This window comes from Aythya ferina (genome assembly GCF_964211825.1).
Source record: "Aythya ferina genome assembly, chromosome: 1".
Taxonomy (NCBI): domain Eukaryota; kingdom Metazoa; phylum Chordata; class Aves; order Anseriformes; family Anatidae; genus Aythya; species Aythya ferina.
Genome location: NC_140296.1, coordinates 69,633,395 through 69,656,155, shown reverse-complemented (window position 1 = coordinate 69,656,155; position 22,761 = coordinate 69,633,395). Strand labels below are relative to the sequence as shown.

Here is a 22,761-nt window from a genome sequence, read left to right as displayed (position 1 = left end):
GCAATCAAGTGTCGAATGCATTTTTTATTTAAACATTAAGATTAAATTACAAAAGCTTCTGGAACAAAGAAAGATGCCAAGGAGAAAAGAGCTGAAAACTCAGATTGCATTTTCTCATTCATTGTGAAAGCAAAACACATTGGCAGCAGCAAGGCGTTTTATAGAAAATTTTCAGATGGACAGTACAAAGACCTTTCTGTCAATATTGTCACTGAAATACCTTGCTGTCATGAAGCACTTTTTTTTTTTTTTTTTTTTCTGATCACACTTCTTAGTGTTGTCTGATTGGTTTTCACTGTGGGAAACAAGTAATAATTATTTCAGAATTATCATAATTCTTTACTGTTTATTTCTGCTAATATAACACAATCTTCTCAGGAAAACGTCCAAACATTAGCTGCTTTACCTTAATAAAATGTCTACTGCCATTGTCAAAAGTTTTATTTGCACAAATATGTTCCTAATCTATGTTAATTTCATGCAATATATCTCTAATTTTTGGAATAGATACTGAGAACCATTCAAGAAAATTTCCTTGTAATGCAAAACCCAATTTTATTTTATTTTTTAAGGGCAAGATTCCACACCTTTATTTACACAAGTAGCATCTCGCTCTCTGTGTTACTCCACTGCAAGCTAGAGGCTCAAGCAGTGAAAATCAGCATAGCCCCATTAGGATTAACTGCCTTGTATTAACTTATATTAAAGAAAACTGGGCTGAGCAGTTTTATCTGTGGAGTAATGCGCTACCTATAACCAGTAAAGGTGCTCAAACATAGCCCTACAGTTAATAATTTGGCACATTTACAACTGGCATTACTCACAGTAACCTATCAGATGACAATAGTGGAGCTCTTCTGTAAAATAGAGGTTAAGCCTACATTTGTATGACTGTACATCTGAAGTATAAAAACCACGATATGTAGTACACGTGAACAGTTAAAAAATATAACTTATTTTATTTGTAAACTATCAATGCAAGATACTCAGCAGCAAAGAAGCCATGTTCAATGTCTTCTGATCTTTTATCAAGATCTGTTGCTGTAAGTAATATAATTGTCTCTGAAACATCTGAGGTTACATGTAGAAACAATCAAGGCAATATTATTTGTACATATTATTAAACATGCAAAAAACTTCCTGAAGAATATTGCCCAAATGTAGAAAGTTGTCTGGATCTCAAATTTTCCTTGGTAGCATCTGCTTTGTAAGTATGGCTCACATGTGGCTTTAGAGTCCTTCAGTTTATTTTGGAGAATTGGCACCTTTAATGACAGGCTCCCTATTCAAATATGTGGCCCAGTAGACTAAGTTAAAAGTTCCGAATAGCACTGGAAAAATTATCCGGGACATTTTGTCAATCTTACTGATGCTGTTGTAAGTCTTTTTGCTTTCGGCAGGCTTTTCTTCTGTGGACTTGGCTGGAGCAGAAGCTGTGTTTGAGATGACAGATGGGGTTGAGTCCTTTGGCATGTTTGGGGCAGGGGTCATCTTCCCAGTGCTGTAAGTATTTGTTGATTTATTTCCCAGCAATTGGCGCTCTTTTTTCTGCAGTGCAAAGACCAAAACGTTAGACCACAGAAACAGAAAGTGGAAACAGGTTCTCAGGATACCAGACCCCAAACTTAAGCACTGTAATCAATCATGCTAACAAACGCTGGGGGGCTATTCTGACTTTGACTCCCAAACAGCTGTTTCTGCCTCCATGTTATAGCTCTTACTCAGGCTAAAGCTTTCCTGATGTCAGAGATAATGAAGCAAGGCTGTCTGGACCCAGATCCCAGGGGGCATGTATGTTAGCAGCTTCTCCTGTCAGGGTGAAGCAGCCCTGCAGCTGGAGAGGCTGCTGCCCCCACGCCAGCCATGCCCTCCTGGCTGAAGGCAGCAGTGCGGTGAAGGGCTCGGTGTCTCTGCTAGCCCCCCTCCTGGTACTGCTCTGGCAGGGTGCCTGCCAACACAGACTTTCTCCAGGACATCATTCGCTAAGAGTCAGTCCTATTCCAAAATGTTCCTTTTGGCTTGAAACTCAAGGTTGTGTTTTCAAAGAATGCTCTTTTGCCTCAGTTTATCAAAATTATTGTGGTAGGACCATAACCCATGGAGCTCAACGTGAGCCTTGCCATTTATCTGGGAGAGCACACAGAGTCCTCCTCAGAGTTACCTCTTATGGCTTCGTAGCTGATTATCACAAATTTGGTCACTACATGTCACACGCACTCAATGCCCTATATTTTTTGGAAAACAGTCCGCTTCATATAGATGGCAGAGACTGACAGTCTACCTCTCTGAACAGAAGAAGGCATATTTCCTTGCAAATATTCCTCTATAGGAAGGTAAGAGTATATCACAAATTAACTAAACGGAGAAGATGGAAATCCTGCATTCATTCATATGAACTATGCGGAGTTAGTGCTTTTTATTCTGGGTATTTAAAACACGTAAGGTAAGCACCTTGATTTTAGCAGCTTCCTGGGCTTTTTTGCCATCCCATGCCCAACTCCTCTTGGTGAAATAGTTGACTGTTGCAAATTCAATCAATGCAGAAAATACAAAGGCGTAGCAGACTGCTATAAACCAGTCCATTGCAGTAGCATAGGCCACTTTTGGCAAAGAGTTGCGGGCACTGATACTTAAGGTGGTCATGGTGAGGACTGTTGTTACTCCTGTAAAGGAGGAAAAACAAGAGGCAGAGATCAGCTTGGTAGCCCTTAGGAGATTCCCAGTAAGTTATGAGTGGGCCCCAACTCAGTGTGATAGCTAGAAAGGCCACATGAAGTAAATCAGTATTTGCAAAGTTTGGTCTGAAAGAATGAGATACTTCTCTGAAAAAGAAAAAAAATGAAAGCCTCTGTCCTCAGGTGTTTACTTCTCTGTGTTCAGGTTATCTGTAGTTACAGTGTACTTAAGCATGATTTTAAGGATAATACAAGCCCAACTGTTGCAGAAACCAAAATCCTACTAGCATTTTATCCTTGTACATTGATGCATGATATATATAGGGTGTCACTTGTCAATTGGTAACATGATATAATAAATGATCAACCTGTTCAGCAATAACTGTCATAATAAAGTGTGATTATTGCTTTTATTTTCTCACATGGAGATTTTATCATTGAAATTGCTGACTTATTTATTCCCTTGACTATAGCTCCTCCCTCCACAGAAGTCAGTAGCTGACAGAGCTGCCACTAGTTCCATCTGTGGACAGATGCCTCCAGCAGGACAAAACTGAACTCTCAGTTATGCCTTCATGAATCTAAAATCAGCATCACCAGTCAGCAACGTGATGCTGGCACCTGTACTCCCTGTACAGATCGTTAATTGATTTTTTATCAAAGGTGCTGACAGATTTCAGTAGGCTCCTATAGATGAATGGCTCTATTAAGAACTGTTGGCCAAAGTTTCACGCACAAAGCTGCTCCCACTCCCCTCATTTCTCATCTAGTAGGTTTTTTGATTTCATCAACCTTCAGTTAAGACTGTTTATTTTTTTGCAATCTTCTAGTGATAAGTCGAGTAATTTAAGAGACCCCAAAGGATTTTTCCATGACAGCTTCTGTAGTAAATATACATTTTCTAAATGCAAAATCATATTAATTTGTTTGATGGTAATAGAGATAATTGTCACTAATTAACCTCTACATGGTTTTTCCCAGATAAACATCTTGAAAACACAGATAAACAAAATGTTTTTAAGTGAAATCTGTTTCAAATGCTTAGACTAGAGTATGTACTATCATCATATGCATAGCTTTTTGTTCTAAACCATCACATATTTAACCTGAGTGGGGAAAAAAAACAAAAACAAAAACAAAAAAACAACAAAAAAAAAAAAACCCTGAAATTACAACAATCCGATTCTTCTGTTTTCCATCCTTAACCCTCATATAATTGATTCTTATGCTTTTTTTTTTTTTTTTTTTTTTTTTTGAAAAAGCCCAGACAGTGTTTTTAAATGGATTTTGAAAATGGAAGAGAGCATGAGAACATCTACAACACAAGCAGAAATGAGCTCTGTGGTTTTGTTACAGAAAATCACATCCACAAACAAGTCCTTTCCTTCCTCCATGCTGTGAGAGAGTCAGGTACTCACCAAAGACAGTCCGAGCAGGGACAGATTCTCTGTTCAGCCAAAACGACACTTGTGATAAGATCACAGTCATGATGCAAGGAAGGTATGTCTGGATGACAAAATAACCGATTTTCCTTTTGAGATGAAAATGTGCTGTCATAATAGTATATTCGCCTAAGGGGAGAAAAATGCATACATGGCTAAAATAAGAGAGGCTTACTGATTTGGGGGTTTAAGCAGGACAGCTACACCTCCTTTTTCAGGATACAATTCAGCCACTCTTAATAGTATGGAGAATATCTAGATTTCTGTACTATGGAATACAGAAGCAGAAGACAGTGACTGACTACTACTGCACTGAAAACCTGCAGTCCTTTTATGCACCTGGCACGTCTTGATGTTCACAGGCATGAAATCTCTGGATTGCTGGCAGTGCCTGTTTTTGACCATGTCCCACAAACTGTCCCGTCAGAGTAACAATTAAGGCCATCTACTCTTAGAAACCCGATTTAGAAGCAGGGCTTAACCTCGTTAGGGACCTGTTAATGCCAAGCCATCAGTTTTCAAGAATGACAACAGGTCCAGACGCTCCTCCTGCACCACACTTTAGTGACTGCCTGTCCCAGTATCTGTGCTTCAAAAATTCATGTTTTTCCCAGAGATTTTAAGAGGTCTTGTTGATTGGAGTATCTAAATCCATCAAATTGCTTCTCCAGGAAAAAATAAATCCTTCTGGAGCATGCAGTTTTCCTAGAATTTTGTATGCCTTGACTCTTGGAAAGATTACATGTTTCTGGACAGACATTGTGCCATGTCTTGCTCACTTGGGCAATTATTAGAGTACTGCCTTCATGAAGAATTCACTAAAAGCTGCTACAGCAGTGTTGAACTCCATGTCTTTTTTATATGCCAAATTCACAGCATTGCCTTAATCTGGCTTTTGTCAGGCCCTCTGAATTTCAATACAAGCCTAAAAAAAATGCACTCCAAAACAGACAGACCAGCTGTCATCTTCCCTAACAGTTCAATAAAAAATCAGAACTTAAGCAGCTCTTTCAGACTGTTCCTGTAAAACCATAGTTGTTACTGATGGCCATTCATTGATGGTAACTGCTCCCCAAAGTCAAAAACTTGCTATCTGAGAACAGGCTACCATTTTTCTGGGGAAAAATAGAGCTTAAACATAAGCATAAAAAACAACCAACCCCCTTTGAGCCCTAGCAGATCTCTACTTATATTGACTTCAAATTAATTTAAAAGCATGCATTATTCAGCTGGATGCTGATGAATCAGAGTAATGCTTGTTCTGAAAAGTGTATTGTCCTCTGAGAATAAAACAAATATAATTTCCCTTTTGACTTATATATTTTTCAGATCCTGGGAATTTTGGGGCTCATAACTCAAATTTTCTAAAGAACAAATTGAATGAAGACCTTAACGACTTGAGCTAAAGGATTAGCTATAATCTCTGTTGCAAGAATGGACTGTTACCTTCCATAGAGCAAACACTAAAGGAAAATATATAACAGACTGAATCTGCGTTGAGTAAATTGCATTAAGTTGCAGCCAGCATTGCGAAGCAGTTAGATTTGGTGGATTATTGCTAAGTGACAATATGGCTAATTAGCAGACAACAGGTCTACAGTGAGAGGTCTTCTGCAGGTATAGCTATCCTGAAGAGTTGAGGTAGAGGAGTTCTGTTCTTTTGGATGAAGTTTACAGACTTATTCACACTGAGAATTTTAGACTGAAAGACTGGAATAGCATAGAACTGCCTCACCTGACAGCCTGCCTTAATCTTTATGACTTCCTTCTAGAGTCTGATTTTCTGGTGAAATGCTTTCCTGACGAGGGATGTGGGGATGGACAGGGGATGCTGTGAAACTGGGGAGAAAATCCCTGAGAAGCAACATCTAATTTCCTGCCATTTAGTGTAATTTTGAACCAGAGATGCTGAACATGCTGTGGTCTCACTTGCTCTTTATTTAGGAGCTCTCAGTTTGTGGATTACCAATAAAATATGCCAGGAGCAGCGGGGTCTACGTGCCTGTAATCTCCTTCTGAGTTGCTGCTGCACTGGGATGTGTTTGAGTCCCAGTGTCCCTGCTTGCTAAGGAGTGACGATGTGCATTATTGATTTTGACAGTATGTTTTTGGAGCTGGAATAAAAAAAAAAATCTGCACAGCTTCAGCAGAGCAACAGGATCCATCTTTTTCTTTTGATGAATACGGAAAATGAATGCCTATATTTTGATGTTCTTCCATAGCTGATTCTTACCTTTTTGTTTTCTTTAACCTACCAAACCTCTTGTCTCCACTGAAATAATATCACCTGATTTTGTATTTGCTCTTCTTCCAGCTGCTATTTTTTCCTATTTTCCCTGTTGCCCTTTTCAAAAATGCCTGCACTAGGAACATCCTCTCCAGCAGACTAGGGGCTGGCAAAAAAAAAAACAAACAAAAACAAAAACAGAGCTTGTTTTTTAATGCCCTGGGACCACTGCTTGAAGTAATGTTAAAAGCTGCCTGAGTTGGCCTTTTGTTTATAGAGAAGGAACTCCTGGCTCTGTTGGAGTGGCAAAATTCCCTCTTACTTCTGTAAGGCCACAGTATATCCTTAGATCAGTAGCTTTCTTGAACAAGGGGTAATTTTTCTGTAGCACTTATAGATGAGAGTCCTGCTCCTGGTGGGGTCCACTCACCACTGCAAAAACAATTCTAATCACAGATTTAGCACTGGTGAAAAGCTCAAGAGAGCATTTCTTCCCAGAGCTATGCTACTGAGCTGCTGCTGGTCTTAAGTTTTTCTGATGCTTTAAAAGCTAATACAGTGGCTTTTTTTGGTACCCAGGTGATGGAGTTCTGGAGACTGTGCTTACAAATTTTCATGATCTCACATGCTTTCTTCCAATGCCATTATGCTGGGGTTCACAGGAGTATTTCAGTGAGGATGGGCCAGACCCTAGGCTTGTTTGGTTGCCATATATGCCTCAAATCAGTTTTATCAACAGTTCTAGCACAATCCTGATGTTAGGTCTGTGACACTGCAGTCCCTGATCATGCTGACATCCACAACATTTTGGTCCACAAGAGAAGCCTGTGTTATTTTGATAGTGCTGCACAGGAAACACTCATCTCAAGAAAAAAAAAAAAAAAAAAAAAAAATCAGACTTATTTGGTGCAGAATGAAGGGCTGATTTTTTACTGTATTATTTAGGCTTTGGATATTTCAGAGTTTGGGCTCCAGCTGGCAGAATTGAAAAGAGTGGGTTTGTGTTTTGTTTTGTGGCACTGCAGATCCTAAGTTAGCAATGAGAGATTCTGGGTCTGGGCAACAGAGCTGGGCAACCATTTGCAGAAACCAGCAAGATCCACGTGGACCCAGATCCCATATCTAAATGCTTTCAGCAACACAACAGCAGGATGCACCAGATGTTGGCGCTGCTGGAAGCAGTGCGAGATGTCAAGTATCTTCTCTTCTGGGGGAATAATATTTGGGGATGTTAGCACAAAAAAACACACCACACAGGTGGCATATGTCAGAGCCATTTTCTGTGGCAAAGCTAAAATGTTCCCGATTTCAAAATTGGTTGGTGAATTGGGAGCTCCAGGATACCTTTTCTGAGAAGACAGATAAACATAGCAGCTTGGGTACAAAATCAGCAGAATCCCACAGGACTGCTGCAGGTCCAGTATTTCCAATTTAAAAAAAAACAAAAAAACAAAACAAAAAAAAAAAAAAACTGTTAGAAAGAGAAGCATAAATGTCCCGTGACATATACAAGCATTTTGCCTATGCAACTGCAAGGGCTGTGTATTTTGACTCATGTGTCAAAAAAATATAAATAAATAAATAAATAAAGTAAAAAATCCCAGCAGTTGGATTCATGCAACAGCTACAGCTATTTATTTTTTTTTTCCTTTTTCACTTTCAAAAATGCAATAGAAGGAAGAAATGCCTTAGATGGCTGTTCATAAGTAACCCTGATTTCTGGCCTACCACGAGCTTGATGAAGTCCAGAAAATCCATCGTGCACTGATGCTTTCCCGAGTGCAAAATCGGATTTTTGCATTTTGCTAATCCCCAGTTACAATCTGTGTCCTGCTCTTTGTGATCCACCCTGCAATCAGAATCCAGCCACCCCAGATGCAACCCTGGACACTAATATAAAATCTTGACATTGGAAAACAAGCATTTGTTAGCCTAAATCTTAGTGTACAGGAGGGAGGAGGCTACTGGGCAGCACCTTTGGGCTTTGGAGAGTGCGGCATTCCCTTGGGCTGAGGACTACAAGGAGCTTTCCGAGGCAGACTGCAAGCTGGTGGTGGCCCGGAGCTGACACACTGGAGCACACGCTGCTGGGACTGGGTTGTTTTCTGGCTCTGAGGAGCAGGACAAGCTTGTAGGAGATGCCCCAGTACATCCTCTGGATCTTTTTTTTGGCCATGATGAAGGCAAGAGGGGAGTTGCCATTCATCGCAGAGAACAACGCAGCTATGATGGTAAACTGGTAAGGACAAAGGTGTCTTTCTTTGCTCTTTAATGGGGGATAGCAATACATATTTGTCCTTTTTCTACCACAGTGGCTCCTCTGACTCTGTCATCTCTTGACTTTTATATGTCTTTGCTTTAGAAATAGCTTTGTGACTCCTGAGTTAGGCAAAGGGAAGGGATGAAGCTCCATAGTGGTTGTGTGTTGTGGGTCCTTTGTGCTGCCTGAGGCAAGCTTCCCCTTGCTTTGTCTTGTGTTTGGAGAGTAAGAGACAAGCTCAACCACCCCCTTTACTGGACACATTTGGACATTTTGAGTAGAAAGATTTATGTGCCTTGATGCTTTGGTCAAAGTAACCTTGTGTGTGAGTGTAGTCCTGCCTGTTTTCACATCTCCTAAATTTCCTGTGGATAGTAACCAGTTCTTAACTTGATCTATACCTCATCCTCTACAATCCTGCCCTCAGCTCCAAGCCTGTCATTTTTCACCAGGGATGCGTCTGCATCTCCAGAAGACACCAGGCAATTAGACCGGCTTTGTCATTGCTAATTACATTTCTTCCTGCCGCAGGGTGTCCCCCATTGCCCCCCAGGCCCCGCGGTGGAAACCTCCTTTCCCTTCAAGGCAGGCTATGTTGTTCCTGCGGGCTGAGGAGCCCTCATGCTCCGTGCCACTAATGCTCTCAGGACGAGTGCATTGTGTAACCTGGTTAAGCTCCTGTCCCACAGGGCCCCTGTGACGCCTGTCACAGCCTCGCCCCCCCCCCGGGACTCCCCCGCCAATGCGCGCCCAGGGCTGCCCTTGTGTGGGGGCCTTAAGAAGCAAGGGGGGGACAGCGCACGTGGGTGCCTGGTCCGGGATTAAACCTTCTTTGCCTCCCTAATGCTGCCACATCTGGTGCCTCCACGTCCAGCTGGGGAGGAAACGGGAATCCTCGGGGCTGGCAGCTCCTCTCCAGCAGTGGGGTCCCCTGGGCACACTGCAGAGCCACGCCACCGCGGCCACCTGCCCTCCTCTCCCTCCTCCTCCCCCCACCGCGGCCTCATCGAGCAAATCATTTTAAAGCGATGATTGAAACGGATCAAACGCGTGGGTGGTGTTTGCCTCCCGGGGTGGTTCCTCCCACAGGGAAATACGCCAGTAATAGCGCTGGCAGCCTGGGCAAAGGCAGCTGCCAAGAAGCTGTGTGCAGTGTCTCCAGCACTCCTGTTAAATAGCGAGAGCTTGGATGCATCTTCTGCAGTGGCTTTGTAAAGTACCTAACAGCCAGCACAGGGCCCTCTCCAATTTAATACCTCTGCTAAGTAGCCAGGAACCTGCCCAGATCTCCCTAGCACCCCACATCCTACAGACGCATCCCTGTCCTCCCTGAAAAACAACCAGAGCCTTTCAGCAACCAGGGCGTGGAAATAGTCTGCCTACCTGTACTGGTGCTGATGTTTTCAGTTCCTACAGTCTGTCCCATCAGGTGGTACTGGTTAAGTCGTGAACCATCTTCGGCCACCACCACAGACGTTGTGGTGCTATTAGTCCACACATAGATCACTTCAGAATTGGGATAAGCATCTGTTGACACAGGGAAAAAGAGATGGTGATGAGTAAAAAACACCGTGTAATATTTTAGTGAATCCTTAAATGATAAATGGTGGGGAGAGGGAAGAATGGAGGAGTGAGAGTGAATGGAGAAAAACAAATAAAGATGATATAATCATGTTCCCATATGCCCAGCTCAAAAAATATTAGGTTGAAGCCTTCTAATATAACAGATGTGTGGGATGGTTTGTCAGAGGGTGGAACAGTGCAGGTATAAATATAATCCATCACAACCACTCGATTTGAGAGAGCAGCTCAGACCCATACTCACGTAGATGGCAGCTCCTAAACCCTAGCGAGCTGCAGAAGGCATTTCTTGAAGTCTCCCCCTCAAAAGCACTCATGCGCCTCGAGTGCCTAGGCAAGGGGGAGCTTCTGTGTCTCATCCCATTTCCACGATAAAATACCAAGTGATGCTGTGGGCAAGCACGGGATCTGCTGTGTGTGCTGAGTTTGGGATATGTACACATGGGTGAGGGGATGTGTGTGGGGGACGAATGCAGATGAAGGAAGCTGGGACAAATGTGTGTGTCCCTCTGTGCGTGCATGTCTGTGACCCAAAAGAGCAGAGAAAGTACTGAGGGGTGGGATGGCATGAAGGAGAGCAGGAGCTGGATGTTGTGCTTACTGGAGCAAACTGGTGGTGGTGCAGATACACCTGCACGCCTGGAGATGCGAACGTAACAAGATCTCTCTTATGAGCCTTTGGAAGTCCTTGGAAATAAAGGCAGTGGCAGAACTGCCAACTCACTCCCTCCTCAGTAATGTTGCTGTTATTTTTAAAGCCTTAACACCTGGAGTAATTAAGCTATTATAAAAGAATCTCATTTTTCTTTTAGAAATACTGACAACGCTGTCTTTTATTTTTATTTTTTAAGCTTTCTCTGCATATTAAGTAAAAAAAAAAAAAAAAAGAAAAAAAAAGGAGCTGACTATGCTTTTAAATATATTTTATTTAATTAAGGAGATCTCACACTTCTTACCTGAGCACCCTGGTTATTGAGAGCTTTCGGGTAACTTTACTGCAGGCATGTTACATAGGCAGGAGTCCACTGTACTAATATCTGGACAACATGCGAGGCTTACTTTCCCAGTGGGATGTGAAATGCAGATAGAGCTTGAAGGAGGTGAAATCAAATACAAATATCTCACCTTCTGCACTCTGTAACTAGTAAGATGGTGGTGCAGAATGTTTTCTTCTGAAAAAACTCATGTCCTACTTCGATACAATCTAGTAGGCAACATGTGGTGGCCTTCCAGATAAGAACTTGAAAGGCAAAGGCAGGCAGCTATCTTGAAGGTTGTATGTACAGTGTACTGTCTCCAACAGACCACAAGTTTTGGTTGCCAGAGCCAGCAAGCTGTCTTGGAAAGCAGTGATGCCACAGAGGACTTAAAAACTTTCCCAGAGAGCAGCTCAACATGAACTTCTGAGGCACTGCAATGGGAAAAATTTGCTAAGGCAGCCCCTGAATTCATAGAACAAGGAATGTCAAGCAGCAAATGGGAGGACATCCTTGTTCAGGTTAGGAGCAGCTGTAGCACAATGAGCTGCAGATCACTTGGATGCAGCAGGGAGGAAAGCAGTACCTTGTTTTCCCTGTTGCTAATCTTCCCTTAGCATCTGTGGGAAGTGCTACCAGAGGCAGAATGCTAGGCTGGGTACACCTTTGATCTGACTTTTTACAGCTATTCTTACATTGTTGTCCACACTTTTGAAAAGCTATGGAAATAATGACAGAGAAAGACGGTTCAAAAGAGGGTCACAAGTATCTCCAGGGACTGGAAAACAAGTGTTATGATTTGCAGCTTAAGGAGCTCAACTTATTTAGCTCACTGACAAGAAGCTGAGACATGACTCAATCACTGAGCATAGATACTTCCATGCAGAAAAGAAATCTAAGAACAGGGTGGATTTTTCACACTACTGACAAAAGGAAAAGAAAAAAAAAACAGTGCCTGAAAGATGGTTTCAGAGAGATTCTGATGAAGAATAGGACACAATTTCCTAATTGGGGGTTGGGGTGTGATTAAACAGTGGATAGCTAATCTTCCAAGAAAAGACCATGGGCTGCTGTCACTAGAAATATAAAGATAGGATGAGATCTTTTTCATCATACCTCTGACAGTAGCTTGTTGCTGCTGTGCTCATTGCTGGAGCTAATCCAAGTTTTGGAATTTGAGAATCTATGAATCCTCCATCCTTATTAGCCATGCAGCCATGCAGGACTGCCCACACGCCTTTCATATGCTTGTATTTGTAGCTGTGGAGTAAAATTACTGTAATTACATCTCATGATCTGCTTTGAAAAACTACGAAGGAATTTCTTCCCTACTGCAAAATATTTGCATCACAAAAAATGGTGGAATTTCACCTTTCCCTTAAGAGAAGAGATGCTCTCCTCATCTCAGAGATGATTACAAGTTTATAGCATTTTTAAGTAATTCCAAAGCTAGATCTGGAGAAAAGTAGGAGGAGATGGATTGGTTTAAAAAGATGCTGCAGAAAACCCTCTTTCTAAAATGGTTTGTTATGGTATATCTGGTATATGTTGTTCATATGCTGATAGCCCCAGTGAATGTTGGATTTGTGTAGGACACTTTTCTGTTGAAAGCACTGTAACCAAATTCCACTGAAATTGAGACCACAATGGGACACAGGCCAATAAGGTTTGAAAGGTATTCAGATGTATTATTTCTTAGCTCTACCCACCCTTGATGGTCCTAAACTAAGCCAGTGTCTCTGCTTTGAATTGCAGCCTTTATTGGGTAGTTAAACACATGCACCTGTGCAAGCTTGGGGGCTCTTATCCTGGAGCATCCCAGCACATTCTCAAGTAAAAAAAATAATATCTGTAATTCAAACAGAGGCTGGGAGGTGCCAAACTGCACCCAGACACACCAGATCTCACAGGCAATGAGGAATTTTACAGGAATTTTCTTCTCTCTGCAGTACAGTCTCCTTTGCTTGCTTCTGCTCTGACTTCAAAGTAACCACAATGGGACTGCAAGAGCTTCTTGTGCAGGAGCAGAAGGGTGGCTATTGATAGGGCTTGACAAGATAAGGGTTGCACATATCCTTATGGAGCCCACCCCAAATGGATGCATTCAGCAGTGACTTCCCTGCCTCCAAAGAAGTCTGTCACATTAGGAATAGGATAAATATACCCCAGTCTATGGATAACCTGTTGCACAGGATCGTGGATATGACCTCTATCTTCCATGCAACTGTAAGAAAACAAGGCCTGTGTTTTAAAAGGCTGTAATAAAGGATTTTTTTGCTTAATGCCTCACTCTGGGAAGGCTATGAGAATCTAAAATTCCTTGTAAGAAAGAGAAGAATTGAGAAAATGTCAAAACAGGAATGTGAATGTAAAAAGATGCAGCCACCCCCTCAGTCCCTAAGCACCCTTGAGAGAAATGTACAGCTCTGACAGGAATGGGCTACCCCACAAACCTTGGTGTGGCAGCAGAACCATCGACCATGTTTTTTTTCTGGTCATCTAGATAAACCTGTTGGTGCCTGCGTAATTGTACTACATGTGTGTCTTCCTGCCTCAAACCTTCTGCTACACCTTCCCAGAAGCCTCAGACTCCAGTTATCCTGAGCTTGACTACCAAAAGCTCCAGCTCCACTCCCGATAACCCATGCAGTATAATTAGGCACAGTCATATTGAAAGCTGAAAGTGTGGGAGTAGTCTAGAATAATGTTATTTTGCTATCGGGATAGAGCAGCTGCTAATGGAGAGATGGTATTATTCACTGTCATACCAAACTGTGTAAAAACCTCCCTCTATTTCAGTAAAGCTCCCAGAAGGTTTCTAGTCTGCCTTGCTCACTGAAGGACTGAAGAACTTCAGCTCCTGCTTTCTAGAGTTATGGGAAAGGCTTACTGCTGATCAGGGAATGAGGCCCTCACCTCCTCCACACGGTGTGCACACTGAGCAAGGAATCTCCCAGAGATTAACAGGAAAATGTAGTAAATGCTTTAGGTTAGCAAGCTAGAAGAACACTGCTGGTGTTGCTGTAAAAGAAAGCCCAAATTCAAAGCCACTGAAAATACAACTGAGACTGCTTGGCTTTCATTCTAATTTAAGCAAGTAGGCTTCTGCTATTCTGAATCTAAATAATTAATTTGGTGTTCTTTACAATCATTTTGCTAGCTTGCCAAAGAAAGGGGGAAGCCTCATTCAATTATTCTTTCTCTTCTACACTCACTCTTTCAAAAAGCAAGAAAAAAAGGTAGCAGTTGAGATGAACGGCTGAAAATACAGAGAGGTATGATGTTATTAGAAGAAAGAAAATGACAACAGATATATTTCTAGTGGGCATTTGATAAATGACTGCAGACTTATCACCTACCAAAATGATGAAATAAAGTCATTTCTTCTCTTATCTGTTTATTAATGAGTGGATCCATTTTTCTACATTCCAACATCCAACATACACCGCAGTGAATATAAAACCCATAAAGAACTCCTTTGTTGTTTTTCCAGCCTCACCACTATCTTCCTACTCTCATATATCTGGCAAGGTGAGCATGAAATGGCCCTTCTTACACCAGTGAACAAAGGGCATGCAAGCAACCACAGTAAATGGGAGGAAATACATTAAGACAGGGTCTAACAGAGCAAAACAGCCAGTTGGTAAGACCTAGAGGAACCTTGCCATTCATTCACCCCTTGCAGGGTGCCCTGTTTTCCCTTGGACAGTTGTACCTGAGCAGGAAAAGACACACTGGGACAACTGTCTGCATTGACTTGTTGGCCTCTTTCAAGGTGTTTCTACTTCAGTTTTGGAAAGCCTTACAGTAAGGATTTTAAAAGGACAGAAATTAGATCTTCAGCTGCCCTCTCCAGTGAATGAAACAGTGTGAGTCATGCAGCACTCTCCCAGTGAGCAGTCCATCAGCAGGAAGCCTTCTTCTGCCACTGCCCCCACCATAGGAGCTAGCTCCACCTGTGGCTACTGACACACATTTTCCCTTCTCCCCTTTCTTTCTCTTCTACATTTAAATAAACTCCAGGAAAAAAAATAATAAAAAAATAACAATAATTAAAAAAAAAAATCTTAGCTCCTTAAGTCAAACAAACCAAATATGTATGACTGAGTCCAAACTTTAGGTCTGTGGGACCCAGATAGATTTCTAGGACTGAATTTTTTAAGCTATAATCACCCACAAAAAAATCTACAATTGCATGCTACAATTAAATAAACTGCCTAGCCACAGTCCGTGACTGGATTTTTTTCTTTTAGAAATACACTACTTAGAGATACCTAAAGAGATAACTGTAGAAATTTGACTCAGCTTGTTTTCTATTTTACTCATTACAACTGTGCAGCTACATTCTTAGCTTTTACTATCATATTTATTACATGCCTCAGGATTGTCAGACTGCCTGATTTTGGAAGCACTGCTAACCCCTGTTGAAGTCTGTTGATTGTGAAAGCTGTGCATAAATTGTTTTTAGAAACTCTAGTTATAATAGCAATATTCAAACAAATATCTACGTCCATCTCTCTGTCTATGTATTTGACTCACTTAAAAGAGACCGTTAGATAACTCAATAGAGATCCAGATTTACAATCTTGCAGATTTCTGCAGGCAGTAAAACAGTGCTGCTAAGAAGCCATAAGGTAGCAGCTTGAATTCCAAAATTCAGGCTGGGTTTCTCCTCGTTGGTGCTTGAATACTTTTTACCTTATTACACAGCACTGTCAATGTTTGCGTCTATACAGCTGAGGCTAGATTCGAGTTCTGTAATTGGAATTTCCCATTAAATTGAGTTGATGAGAATGAATCAGTGTACAAATGAGATCACTCTATAGGAAGAAGAAGTGATTGAGTAAAAATGTAAATTTAAGTATAAAAATAACAAACGGTTCTAAATATGCATGGACTAGGTCTAGGGGGAAATAGCTTTTTATAAAAGTAAGTTATTAAAGTAAAACAGTGATTTAAATTCTAAGAGAAATGTATTCACCTATTCAATGACTAAGAGCATAAATCAAGACTTTTCCATAGTGTGATGCTGGATTCTGCTGTTCTTGTGGGAGTTTGAGGGTCACAGAAATTACTTAAGGGACCTGAAATCATCGGAATTAAAACCGACCATTTAAACTGGCATGAGCTTACAGCATCTTGATAAACAGCATGAATGACTTTGAATACATGCCATGGACAAGAAGCATAACGTAAATGAGAATCACTTAGAATCACAGAGTGGTTGGGGCTGGAAGGAATATACTGAAATCATCCAATCCAAACCCCTGCTCAAGCAGGGACACCTAGAGCCAGTTGTCCAGAAACACGTCCACACAGCTGTTGACTGTCTCCGAGGATGTCTCCACAACCTCTCTAGGCAACCTATTCCACTGTTTGACCACCCTCAAAGTGAAAATGTTTTCTTGTGTTCTAATATAATTTCATGCTTTTAAATTTGTGCCCATCATCTCTTGTCCCTTCACTGGGCACCACGGAGAAGAGCCTGTCTCTCCCCTTTTTATTCCCTCCCATGACATATTTATACAGATGGAATAAATCCCCTTGAACTTTCTCTTCTCAGTGCTAAACAGTCCCAGCTTTCTCAGCCTCTCACCATATGAAAGATGCTCCAGCCTTTAAATTTTATTTGTGGTCCTGCACCTGATATGTTCCACAAAGGCTATACCTTTCTTGTACTGGGGAGCTCAGAATGGGACATAGAGCCCCAAATGTAAGTAGAAATTAAAAACTCAGAAGGAAATATACTTGGAATGGCATAATATTATCTAGATAGGACAAAAGAGAACCGACAAGGAGGAAATCATCGTCATGGATTAAAGCAACTCTTCTATGAAACTGATTAGAAAAGATAATAGGACACCATTGACTGTGAAATAGTCAGCAGGAATTTCAGCCTTACAAAAATGATCATTGTTTCTGTCCTTCCAGAATTTACAATAAAAATATATCTTGATAATATCAGCAGTATTTTAGATGTTTTCCCAATACAAAGTTTTATTCAATCTTTTTTTTTTTTTTTTTTTTTTTTTTTCACATTCCACAGGGAATGGAATAGGATGCTTTAAAAAATGTGCTAGACAGGTCTCAAGAGACTTCATTACTAAGCAACACTAATATACTGTACTGATCATTACTAAAAAAATAAAGCCCTAAGTTAGATCGAAATGACTCTGTTTCAGAATGTAATTTATAAGTCACCTTAGGAAAAGGTGGGAATAGGAATGTGATAGAAGTGTCTACGGCTTGGAAATTAAACGGAAACACCGACTGCACCCACAAGGTGGTGTGAAATACAGAACTGAAGATGCCTGCGAAATTTGTTTTGAGACACAGAGTTTTATGATGTTCCTTCAGCTTTTCAAAGCAAGTGATAGGTGGAAGGTCCTACTTAATTTTAGAAATTCCAGTTCATGGGGGAAAACTCTAAATGTGACCCTACTTAGAGCTTAAAAACATAAAGCAAAGGAAGAAAAAAGCCTTGTGATTTTGCCTGAAAGAAGCTTCGTAATTCTGGAGGTGTGATTCATGGTTAGCATAGGCAAGGCTTCTGACTGCTTTAATACAATAAATTAGCTATTTGCAAGCTGGTACACTAAATCACAGTCATACCAATGATGAACGCAACACAAATACTAATGAACAGTTGCACTGATAATTCACCCAGCCACAGTACCCTCCCAGGATGCTATTACACCAACTAAGAATAGCCCTGAGGTAGAAGCTGTGCAGAGTAATGCAGAGTTTCTCTCAAGGATCACTGTGGAGGCCTAATTTGGCAACCGGGGCACTGCCCCTCAGAGAGGTGTGCATATTTGCCCTCATGCAGGCAGTGTCACCACCAGGACTGTTGGTGATTCGCTGCTCCATCCTGTATGCCCACACGGCAATGAGGAGCCATCAGAGCAGTGCATATATTCCCCAGGCACAGGGACTGCAACTGCAAACTGACTCCTTGCTGTGAAATCTGACAATGTAGGTACCTCATGCATGGCATACCAACCAGAGCTGGGATCCCCAGGCTCTGCTCAGAGAAAGAGAACAGCAAACAGGGAAAGTTTTTCCTGTGGGATACCCTGGACCACATCAAAAGGGCAACAGATGGGCACATTTAGACAAATAACCTGTGCCACCCACGCCATGGGCAGACTGAAAGGGGTGACTAAACAGGGGCTGCTGCTGGGTTATTTCATGTCCACACGCTCTGAGGCATAAGGTCATCTTCCCAAAGTACCTGCTCTCATCTGAGAGCTGACTTCAGGGAGAAGGTGATGTCTTCCCTTTTTTGCTCATTCTTTTCAATCCCCCTTCCCATTTCTTCCTTTCACTGCAGTCAATATTTATAACACAACATCCTCCTTTATTTTGGGATTTAGTCTCAGTTGTCTTGATCTAGAACTAATCCAAGAATGGATTCTCTAACATATGCAATGATGGCTGCACAACTAACTTTCATATGGAAGGGCTCAAAATCTGGTATTCTGGCCTTGATGTTTTCTTTTTTTTTTCTGTTACGGCTGGTAAAAATATCTGTTGCAAGAGTAATACAGCAACCGAGCAGAAGGATGTGCTGGGATGACATTTAAAAATCTGAAATATCCTGGAACCTCCCTGACCATACACTGGTCTTTGTAGGCCTGGCATATGGCAGTTCCAAATTGGTTGGCCAGTTTGAGTGCCATAGGAACATTTAATGAACTTTGAATTTTCAATCACTATATTAGGCAGCTATATTAACTGCTTCATTAGATAAAACAGCATGGTCATGAGGAAGACGCTAGAGATTTAATTTACTTTTTGCAAAGCAAATAAAAGTATCCTCCAAAGTGTGACTGACAACATTACTCACACTGCACAGTATCTTACTCTGTAAGCAATCTTGATTGCAGTGGTCCACTCATTTTGCAAGCTGCTGCTTAATATCAGCAAAGCTAATGAGATCAGCTCTCCAGGAGTATCGCTGGGGGTTCCTTTGAGAAATTTCCTTTCCCTTTGAGAAATGCTGAGTGAATGTTAGAAGGATTTAAAGGGTGCTTTCAAAAACACAGTAGTTTTGGCCAAAACTTACTTTATGGAGTGAAACCATGACCTTATCATAATTAATGGAAGTTCATCCCCACCCACTTCAGTGGCACCAGGCACTCCCAGGCAATACATCTACTGAGCAACCATTCTGAACATCATGATTTATGCATCAGTAGGACCTGAAACCAGGCAAGAGTGATTGGGACTACTTGCAGAACTAAATATATGTCTTTGTTTCCGAAACTGGTCTCTTAATGAAGACATTTACAACTCTCAGAAGTACTGCTACACTAATAACACTGTGCGAATGTATAATCAATAGACAGGTAGAGGCAGTAGGCTGAAATATTATTGTTCAAGCACTTTAACACTGCTCAGAGACTACAACCACCAGAACTTATTCTTTATGCCCAAGTTGCAGTCACTTAAGGCTCAGCAGTGGGATAACTCCCCAAACCCCAAGGTCAGAAAACAGATCCTCTTGTTCCCATCCTCAGCTGCTAGCCTCAGCTCAAACTTATCTGGGTTTTCCTGAATCCTGGAAGCCAGCCCTCTGGCAGACATATCACTATTTTGTATACCATCACATGCTGCAGTATGATTGAAAATGTCAGGCACGCAAGGCTACTTGAAACTCTGAAGAGCATCGTCTGCTCCAGGGCCCTTCAGGGCAGCAGTGCAGAATGAGGTGCACCTGCAGTCCTGAGAACGGGTGCTGGTGCGGAGACCCAGCAGCACAGCTTCTATTTCTGCTCCCGACACTGAGCTGGAGGGTGACCTTCTGGAAGAGACTCCAGCTTTTTCAGGCCGGGACTAGGCTACTTTGTGGGGTCACAGCATAGCCTGGTATTTAAGAGAAGGGGACTGCTCCAGTTTGCTATGTGAAGGCAACCACACGCTTGCTCTCCTTTCTCCCTCCCTGCACCTTCCACTTGCATATCACTGAGGCTTTTTCATTTCCCTTCATAATGAAAACAAAAAAGGAGTGTTTTGTTAATGGGCACAGAACAGCCCGAGGCCATCAGTTGCTGAACTCTGTGGTGGATAAAAGCCCTTTCCACTGGGAGCCTTTCTGAAGGGAGCTGGTGCTCGTCAGAGAAAGCCCCATTTTGCATGCATGTGTCCGTCACAGCACTAAAACGTCCCCTCTTTGGGAACCTGTCCCCTCTGGCCACAGAGACCCGGGCCCAAAGGCTCTTAACTATTCATCTTCCCTGTACACAAGTAAAACATTTCCTTATTGACAGCCATCAGCTGACCTATTTTAGTCATCTGCTTTAGGAGGAGATTAACCTGAGTGTAAAAATATCTGCTTCTCTCCCCTGACTATAAGAGGGGTGAGAGTGGTTAGCTCAGCTGTATATATTTACTCTGCAGAAATATAAATTTAGGAGAGAAGGATCTCATCTTTGCTGACAGATTTACTACTGGGATGCTTTCGGCAAAGCGGCTAGCTGGTAGCACAGGCTGGACGTGAGCAGACTTTCAGTGGACGTGGTATGGGAATGGGGAAAAAAAAAAAAGACAGCCCTTCAGGCTTTCCATCTTCCCTTCTATTTCTTCACCAAAGACAACCTGAAAAGACTACTTATTTTAAAGAAACTTGCTGAACTCAAACTGCAGCATGCAGTAAATCACAGCTTGGGCTAACCTGGCTTTTGGTACAGGGGATGAGGCTAACACGGGACCTGGCAATTTGGAGGAAGGACTGATGGCTGACAAGAGACCGAGGTGTCAGGAAGGAGCTGCCAGACTGGAAACTGAAATCAAAGTTTCGGCAGTGTCTTGCAGCTTTTTTTTTCTTTCTCCCAAAGCTGTAGGCAAGTCATTAATGTACTGCAGTAGCACTGGGAGGCTCTAATTGAACCTAGGGACCCATAACGACAGAGGCAATAAAAGCAGGTAATGAACCACTCTATCTTTGCTCAGAAGAGACTGTAATTGCTCTCTGCCTCCTTCATCCTCACCTGCAAAATGCAGGCAGAGGAGACCTACCTGCCTCACACCAGTATCATGAGAATGATTTCAGAAGCGTTTATGAAATGCTTACAAGTCACAGAAACAGCCACCTTAGAAAACAACAGCCATTAAAAACCTGGCGTGTGAAGCAGTGGAGCAGTTTTTACCCATTTGTCCCATTTACAAATAATATCCCATTTACTGGTGGCATAAACCTGTGATCCACAGCTGGCGACTTTAAGCCCTCACTGTGCTTTTGGGGGCATTATGGGCCAAGTAACGTCTTCACAGGTTTGCACCCAAGGATCATTTGCAAGCTATAGATGCCTTAAGCCCATGAAGCAGAGAGTGTCTGCATGTTATTTTCCACTGCTGACAACTCAAATTGAATCACAGCTTTCCTGCAATCAGGCAGTTGCGCAGCCTTTAAATGTCGGATGTAATCTCCAGAGTGGGAAATACATGCTGATGCTTGTATCATCAGCAAAGCACCTGGATCTCCACACTGTTCTGCCACTACAGCATAGAGACCTCTTTTAGGCGAGGGGAAAAAATGCTGTTGAGTATCTCCACACTAGTTCCTCCCCCTGCTTGAACTTTTGTTTTCTTGAGCTCATGCCAGTCAAGCTTTTCCTCCTGAAAAACCTGCTGTGTGTGGGCCACCTCCCGATGAAGAGGCTGCCCAGCAGGCAGGAGGCTTGCAAGCTTTCAGCCACGGCTGCTCAAGCAGCTACAGAAGATGCCGGCTGAGCCCCAGGGAAGCACTCCTAACAAATACAAAACCCAGTTTCCATAACCATGATCCTGCCTGCATGTTGGCCCTCCAGGCTGGGAGGGAGCCGAGCCCATAGCCATTGCAGCCCAGCTTTTGTGCTGACTACAAGCTGGACAGGGAAGACTTTTTTCAGGCATTTATTCTGACTTTTATTTTCTTCTCTATTATGAACCTAAGGGGAAAAAGTGACTGGCATCTGAACAGATGATCACAAAAAGTAGGAACTGACTGATCCAAACCCAGGCAGTGTTTCACAGGAAAATAATCGCACCCAGAGGATGGGATGGTAGCAAATGTTGCATTTTTAATGTATTTTTAAAATTCTCTTGGTGCAGACCTGAGTATACGTGATAAAGTCTTTGAAAAATTAATTAATGACAGTGACTACAAACTCCTAGGAGGAAACTAGCAGGTTCTCCAACTTTTTCTGGAAAGTCCTGAATGTATCATTGATGCAGGTGAAGGAAAACTGATTGATGTGACAATTTTGGGGGGCTTTTAGAAAGGGACCTTTTCACTTCTTTCACGCTAACAGGTACCACTTAGTTGGGAAACCTAACAAACAAGTGAGAAGCTAGGGCCATATTTATTGGTAAGTTCTGCTCAAGGACAGAGTCCCATAATAACACCTGTGGAAACATGATGCACACAGTCCAGGCTCAGGAGACCACTTTTTAAATTCTAAGCAGATTTCTCTTGAGAAAGGCTTCTTAGATTTCTGAAATACTCAATTATTATAGTATTTCCTTTTAAGCACCACGTTCCTTCAATCTCCTGCCCTTTGGGAGCTCCAGGCTGCATTGCTCCACATTTTGTATGGGACTGAACACAAGAAATTTG

The 22,761-nt window shown here is 42.1% G+C and overlaps 1 protein-coding gene across 5 annotated transcripts in view; it reads right to left on the bottom strand.

Annotated features, from left to right (window-relative positions):
• Positions 1–4: 4 nt before the first annotated feature.
• The window catches only part of GABRA5 (gamma-aminobutyric acid type A receptor subunit alpha5), a 57,337-nt gene continuing 34,580 nt past the window's right edge, over positions 5–22,761 (bottom strand). For all 5 annotated transcript variants that reach the window (XM_084505599.1, XM_084505598.1, XM_084505601.1 and 2 more), the window contains 4 exons: positions 9,988–10,131; positions 4,094–4,246; positions 2,452–2,663; positions 5–1,548 (listed from right to left, as the gene is read on the bottom strand). In XM_084505599.1, coding sequence (XP_084361725.1) covers positions 1,246–1,548; positions 2,452–2,663; positions 4,094–4,246; positions 9,988–10,131 — 812 coding nt within the window. In that variant the 3' untranslated portion in view covers positions 5–1,245. The remainder of the gene's footprint in view (positions 1,549–2,451; positions 2,664–4,093; positions 4,247–9,987; positions 10,132–22,761) is intronic.